The sequence below is a fragment of the Doryrhamphus excisus genome, chromosome 5 (assembly GCF_030265055.1).
Source record: "Doryrhamphus excisus isolate RoL2022-K1 chromosome 5, RoL_Dexc_1.0, whole genome shotgun sequence".
Classification (NCBI taxonomy): domain Eukaryota; kingdom Metazoa; phylum Chordata; class Actinopteri; order Syngnathiformes; family Syngnathidae; genus Doryrhamphus; species Doryrhamphus excisus.
This window is the reverse complement of record NC_080470.1, coordinates 10822068-10830015: the sequence shown is the minus strand read 5'-3', so window position 1 is coordinate 10830015 and position 7948 is coordinate 10822068. Positions and strand designations below refer to the sequence as shown.

At 40.8% G+C, this 7948-nt stretch overlaps 1 protein-coding gene across 1 annotated transcript; it reads left to right on the top strand.

The window, feature by feature from the left end:
- The first annotated feature begins 3292 nt into the window (after positions 1-3292).
- Positions 3293-7948, top strand: amh (anti-Mullerian hormone). The gene is made up of 7 exons (XM_058072701.1): positions 3293-3665; positions 4238-4531; positions 5615-5787; positions 5860-5965; positions 6038-6131; positions 6200-6597; positions 6870-7948. The coding sequence occupies exons 1-7, from the start codon at positions 3581-3583 to the stop codon at positions 7262-7264; spliced, it is 1545 nt and encodes a 514-aa protein (XP_057928684.1). The 5' UTR covers positions 3293-3580; the 3' UTR covers positions 7265-7948.

Here is a 7948-nt window from a genome sequence, read left to right as displayed (position 1 = left end):
TTGGGGAACCCTGTTGTAGATAACCTTCCCGAAGGTCTACGGTCATAACTCAGGAACTTGCTTGAAGATTTGTTGGAATAGTGTCATTTGGCCACATGCGTTCTCACTGACACATCCATCCAGCCCTCGAGTTATAGAAAGCTGATGAAGTCATTCTCTGACACAGCTCTGAGCAGACGTGTGCTGGTGGTCCGCTTGGATGATGATGAGGTGCAATCACAAAGCCTCTGCTTGTGATGGAAATGAGTGTGTGTGTGGTGTTGGTGCTTTTTATCCTAAGATGCATTATAATGACAAATGGAATTCATGTTGCTTTTCCCCCACTATCATCCTCTGCATTTTATGAATATCAATAAAATGTTTCTTATGATACTTGAATGTGCTGTGTGGAATGTGTGCAGTGCAGTGCAAGCCTGTCTTTTCACTGGAAGAAGAAGAGATTTAAGGTAGGTTCACACATGCTGTATCTACAGGATGATACTTCACACTCAAGTTTCCTCATCAATTCCAAAAATATGCATGTTAGGTTAAAAGGATAGTGTTTGATTCATTGACACCAAGTTGTATGACACTCCCAACGGCAGTGTAGTGCATCAACGGTGACTTACCACCCACTTCGTCCCGTGAGACGATTTCTTGTCAGCTTTTGATTATACTTTCTCTCACACCGTATCATTGCGCGCTGTCGACTGCAATGTGAGACTCCCGTGCCTTCATCCACTCATGTGAACACACACAGCAATGGACAGGCGGAAGTACACTGTCCAGGGTGCATCCTGCCTCTCGCCCAAAGTTAGCTGGGATAGTCTACGGCATACCCTATGATGACCCGAGTGAGGATAAGCTGCATAGAAGATGGATAGATGGACAGTTTACAGTTGGGAAAAAAAGTAACACATGAAAATCAGTGATGCTTCCAATGATTGACACGGGGCATAATAATCATTAAATACTTTTTAAAATATGTTTTTACTTATTAGTTGAAGTTGACCATCGGATCAACCTTTCCTAAATGACCATTTTTGTGTTGTAACAGTTGTAGTGCATCTTCAGTGCTACAGGCCACCACAATGTCTGAGCAGACCTCCCAGCAAGCGTCCTTAAGTCTTGAAGTCTTCCACCTTCTGGTAGACGGTATGTGCAAACAGAAGACTGTATGTAATTGTGGTTCACGGTATTCTTTAAAAAAAACATACAAAAAAAGAATTCTTGTGATTTACGATGTCCAAGAATGAACTTTGGCTGATCTCTTGGAATTAGAAGACCACCAGGCAGCTCAGGAGACCTTGACTGTCTGCATAACAACACCGCAGCTGTGATATCATGAACACATCCTAGGAATGACTCACTTCTTATTTTTCCTCTCTTTTACTGTAGGCACAAAGATTGTACCACCTTCTTACCTTGTAATAAGGTCAGTCACAGTTCTTTTGTCATCACACATCACATAGAAATGCATTAACAAGTAAAACACACTTGTGGAGTTCACCCTGAAGATGTCGTTAGAAAGGCACTCACACATTTGACCCTAATGACAGAAAAGGTCAGCTTCCCAAAAATTGCGCTAAAAATGTTTTACCATCCTTTCACATTTTTTTCCTGCATTCATATTTAAAAATCCACACTCTTTGTACTAATGGCAAAAAAGGTCAGTGTATACATTATTTTTTTAAATACATATTTTTGCTTTAAATTATTCATTCATTCAATTTCTACCGCTTATCCTAACGAGGGTCACAGGCATGCTGGAGCCTATCCCAGCTGTCCTCAGGCGAGAGGTGGGGTACACCCTGGACTGGTCGCCAGCCAGTCACAGGGCACATATAGACAAACAACCATTCACACTCACATTCATACCTATGGACAATTTGGAGTTGCCAATTAACCTCGCATGTTTTTAGAATGTGGGAGGAAACCGGAGTACCCGGAGAAAACCCACGCATGCACGGGGAGAACATGCAAACTCCACACAGAGATGGCAGAGGGTGGAATCGAACTCGGATCTCCTAGCTGTGTGGCCTGCGCGCTAACCACTCGTCCACCATGTAGCCTTTTTTTAAAAACTATTATTATATGTTATAAGATTGGTCAATGATGAAAAGTACTTCAGCCTGAAATATTAAGTATTGCTTATAGTTTTGGGGGTAATTTTAACCATATGTAAAACAGTAAAAGTGGATCAATTTTGCTGCATGCTTTCAGTGACAAAAAGGAGCACCATCTTGTGGACAGTAAAGGCCAGTGGTCCAAATTGAAATTTTGTCATACACGATTACATTAGTTTATGCTAAGATAGCATAAATTAACTATGAGTAACTAACAATGTGGATGGTTTAGACAGTTGAAAAGTAGATTACATTACATAATTTTATTGATCCTCGCGGCATTTGCCCTCAGGGAAATTAAGGTTCCAATAGCAGCAACACTGAATGCAGTTTACGAGGCAATAGTGGCAATAACAGCACAGCACACACACAAGTTATATTGTTTATATTGTTATTATTTAATCCTACCCCTTTCCATTTCACATCAATTACAATACATTTGTTCATTTCCTGTATTACGAAGTTAGTCTTTGCCAATTTGAAATATGAGGAAAATGAAGGGTAGTATAACAATGTGTAATAACACTTCAATAGTTGACAGAAACATAGTTGGATAATGAGTGAGACAATGTTCTTCTTCCTTGTCCTTTGTAAACATCAACTGCTTGTACTGTTTCTTGAAATCACTAATTTTAGTGCATTGTTTGAGTCCTTAACTTAATCTGTTCCAATTTGATTCCACATGTTGATACTAATGCTTTTTTATGGTTGTTCTCACATATAAGAGTTCTAAGTTCAATTGGTTTGTTTTTAGAGTGTTGAGCTGAAGGTAGTTAGTATGGCTCCAGACCACATAATCCTTCACAGGACTTCTCCTCTCGGTCATCACTGATACACCCTGTGAAGGTTTTGTATGTGACACCTGAGATGTGTAGGGTGAAAAGGATGTAGGGCAGCACAGTACCTTAAGTAGATCATATATTACTGACTCCAGGAGTACATCACTGTCTGTGAGGTAACTGGAAAATGGAGATCCAGGACACCAGGCAGGGGTCCACTCATATTTGTGTCAGTTTGTCCTGGAGCATTAGGGTGTTGAAGGTCCTTGGTCCAAGTGTGGGTGGGCTCACTGCAGCTGCAGTGGGTAGAGGACGTCGTCCTCCACACTAACATTTGCACGATAGGCAAGCTGCATTCCGCAGCTCAACACAATAAAATGTCCTTGTAAAAGTAGCAGGCCATGGAAGGATTGTCTTTTGGCCAACTTTTAGTGATGCTTGGTGTGTGTCCAAACTCAGCATACCTTTGTGTTACCTTGCTCTGTGCAGGGCTGCCTTTGGAATCCACAATCCAACAGCATCAAGGACACGGGATCTTCCTATTTTGACTGTAGTCTGTTAGCCAGCACCAGAGGTGTGTGTGTGTGAGTGTGTGTGTGTGTGAGAGAGAGAGAGAGCGAGAGAGAGAGAGAGAGAGAATGTTTTCTTGATAAGTTTGACCACACAGACATACATCCAGACACAAGAAGGGAGAGCATGGCACTGTACATCTACTGTGGGCTGCTGATGCTCTGCTGGACCATCCTCTGTGTGGGCATGCCGGGCGACCCCTTGTTAACAGGTGACTGTTATGTATAGTTGATTATATAACCTCCAAATTTGTGTGTTTGGTTATAGATAGTATTTGTAATATAACTTTTTTCTTATGTGCAAGAATAACATCATATGTGAATTATTGTATATATATTATATAATGTTTGTATCATTATAATGCCTGTGCAGTATTTCCTTTGTCCCTCCTATTTCGGACAATCTGTCTCTCATGATATTGACTTCAATTTTGATGTAATAGTCATTATTGCACAAATGTAATGTGTTTATATTAGTAGTTCATGCATTGTAGGTAAATATAAAAAGCCAACAGTAGTTTTAATGGCCATTATGTCCAAACAGCTCATATTTTATTTGAATGAGATTTGTAATGCAATTTTAACATTGCCCAATTATTTCTTGAAATTTGTTTTCTATAATGCGTATATATTATAATGACAAATCTCAGGGGTTTGATATTTATATGAAATGTCATCAGAACATGCAAATGTCCTGAGTGTATGGCCCATATATGTTCTGGTTTGTTTGTGCCCCCCTACTGCACTAATAGCAGATGTGGTCTTATTGCTTCTCTTTCTGCAGGTCAGTCGGAAGAAGACAGGCAGGGACCCACAGAAGAAGCAGGGTTTACTGCACAGTTGACATCACCTCACTCTACAGTATCTCATCTGGTCCCTAAAACTGCAGCATGCTTTTTAGAAGATGTATTTGCTGCCATGCGAGAGTCTTTGGGCAATGACAGTAAACTGTCACAGGGAGGTATGACCTTGTTTGGAATCTGTACAGCATCTGGGAATCCCTCAATGCTGTTGGAGCTGGCAATGAAAGCCGAGAGCAAGCATAGAGATGGACTGGAGGTGCTGCATCCTACTGAAGGTAAGGAAGTGTACTAATATAGTAATAGTAAATGATAAAATGACAATAATTCAGATATACTCAATGAAAAAATACTCAAGGGCACATGGATTTACTTTACATTGAAGGTGCACTTGAAATATAATTTTTTTCACAGCAGTTAGTTCCATTACTTACATAAGAACTGCTTGTGTCCATTTTTCAAATGACTAATACAAATTGAACTAAATTTGTTCCAGAATCAAATAGTCACCATCATAAAACCTTTATTAATGCTACAGGTTATATTTTAAGTAACATTTTAATAGCCATACAAGTGTACAAGTGAAGTTTTCTACTGTCTTATTTGTCACCAACTCACAGCGGAGTGTTACTGCTTGGAATATACTAGAGTGTACCATAATGCCTCTATTCAATTTACTGCCAAGTCTCCTACAGTTACTTCTTTACTGTTTTACTAATACCACAAAGTGGCAGAAGCTTCATTTAAAGTATCGCACATGCAGCAGATTTTTCTACCTCTGCATGCACATTAAAATGTTGAGTTGTTGGTGTGAAACACATGTACTGTTGCCACGGTGCGTCCCTTATAATGAACTGGATGGATGTTCCATCCATCAATTTTCTATGGCGCTTGTCTTCACTACAGTTGATGAAGTATGCTGGAGCCTATCTCAGCTAACTTCAGGTGAGAGGCGGGGTACACACTGGACTGGTCGCCAGCCAATCACAGGGTACATATAGACAAATAACCATTCACACTCACATTCATACTTATGGGCAATTTAGACAGTATATTATATAATGTATTAATGTTGACTGTGTTGTAATGTTTGTTCTTTACTGCTATTACAACATTGGTTCTGTTGCTACTGTGTTGTACAATATTTTTTATTAATGAATTACCTTCTGGTTGAATGTTTTCCTGCACAGAATTAAAAAAAAAATGTTATATATATATATATATATATATATATATATATATATATATATATATATATATATATATATATATATATATATATATATCCAGTTATCACCTGCTCAACAAGTATCCTGGCTATGATTACAGCATTGGTTTTGATGTCTTGTTTTGTTAATCAGTGTTTTTGATTGAGGAGGAGAATAGGGAAGCCCTCAAACTCATTATTGGCCTCCCCCAATCTCCTTTGCTGCAACGTACGCCAGTGCTCCTCTTGGCCTTTGAGAGTCCCATCAGTGGAGGTGACCTGCATGAGATCACCTTCATGAGTCAGTCATTGCAGCCCAACACACAGGTTCGTTTCATCTTAAATGTGAATTATCCTGCCCACAATGACCTTGTTATGTGTTTGTTTTTTTTATTCCAGGCTGTGTGCATCTCGGAAGGAACCCAGTACATTCTACTGCCAGGACGAGCATCAGTGGGACAACAGGGATGGATACTCTCTGTAGACAGTAAATGGCCTGATATGAGTATGTGTTTTTTTGTATTTATTTTCATTGTCTTGTTCCGTGCACGCTCTCATCCACTTCTGCACATCACAGAAAAAAACATCAAAGAACTTCTAGGTGGTGAGAAGACAAGAAAAAGAGTGACTCCTGTTCTTCTGTTCTATAGTGAGGAACAAAGTGACACCAGGTTGTCTTGTTTTGTCCTTTCATTTAAATATCATTTTTTGCGAAGATCTAAATCAAATTTCTCAACAGCTCATCTCAGCCCCTGCAACTCCTGTGCGAGCTTAGGAGGTTCCTGAATGGCGTCCTGCCGCCACAGAATCGTCCACTCTCATCTCCACTAAAGCTGGACTCCTTACAGGCTCTGCCCCCTCTGACTCTGGGCTTGTCGTCCAGCGAGTCCCTGCTCGCGGAGCTGATGAACTCCTCTGCTCCCACCATTTTCTCCTTCAGTGGCTCCATGTTTAACACCCACCGTGGAGAGCTGGCTATGCCCCCTGACCTGTTAGAGGAGCTCAGGAAGAGCTTGGAGCACAACCTGATGCAGATCACGCAGGTTCTAAGAGAAAAGGAGGGAGGTCAGAGGAGCATCAAGAGGCTGGAGAGGCTCTCGGAACTCTGTGCCTTTCCCAAGGTGGACTTGCCCTCAGGTACAGAAAATCCTTTTTTCAGATTTAAATGAATCACAATTGGAACATGACAACCTGGGAACATTTCAGTTTGAGGAACGTGCCATCCACCAAACAATGCACGTACAGCATTCAAAACTATCTGTCAAATCTTGTGACATGCCTACACAAGATTGTTTCAAGATGTGATACTGGAAACAAAGGCTCATGGGAACTGTATGAGGTCGTTTAAGATACTGTACCTTTCTGCCTGTTTTTAGCAGTCTGACTGTCGTCTCGTCCACATCTCACAGGAGAAAGCCAGTACTGCGCTTTCCTTCTGTTGAAGGCCCTGAAGACGGTGAGCCGGGAGATTTTGCCACAACTGAGATCCACCAGATCTGAAGCCAGCGGCCCAAGGAAGGTGTGCAGCCTGAGGAGCCTAACAGTGTCCCTCGAAAGGTACCTGGTTGGCCCAGACACGGCCGATATAAAAAACTGTCAAGGTCTGTGCACGGTACCACTGGTCAACACCAAAAGCCACGCCGTGTTGGTCAACTTCCACATCGAGAACGGAAACGTGCACGAGCGGGCGCCGTGCTGTGTGCCTGTGGCCTATGATTCTCTGGAGGTGGTGGACCTGAACCAGCATGGGACGTTTCTTTCTGTCTTCGCCGATGTGGTGGCGAAGGAGTGTGGCTGTCGCTAAAAGCTGAGATAACTGATGTATACTCATCGGACACAACATTAGATACACTATCAAATCAGAACCAGTGTGAGTGCGCAGGTGTTCTGCTGATAGTGTTTTTTGTTTTTTTTAAATTTTCATACACTCATGCAGATAGGAACATATTTTAAAAATTACCTCATATAATCTTCACTGTAATTACTCTTTTCACTACTTTTGTGTTAACATCAACTTATTTGTGATGGACAGTCACAATTTCGTTCAGTAGGTGGTGATATATATTTTAACAACTCATACAGCAGTGGTCGGTTGCTAACTAGCACTAGCTACTACTTTTTCTAGTGTTATTGGGACTTTTAGAAGCATCGGGTGCTGTTGTAGGCTTCTCCGCCATCTAAAAGCACTCACAGGCGGCTCAGGCTTGTTTGTGACAATGACACAAATGACAAAAACAAGTGGAAGAAAGTTCATTTGTATTTAATAACATATTTGTTGTGTTTTTTTTATGGCCAATAATGCAAATTAGACAATTACATAAATTACTGCCCGCCAACCTACCAACACAAATAGACTACAGTCTTGTGGGAAACACTGATAGTATTGTTGTGATGTACATTAATCCTCTTGAGAATGCATAACAATTATCATTAAATGTCAAGTATGCTCACTTGTTGACTAAGATTAATAAACTGTTATTGTTTTGTA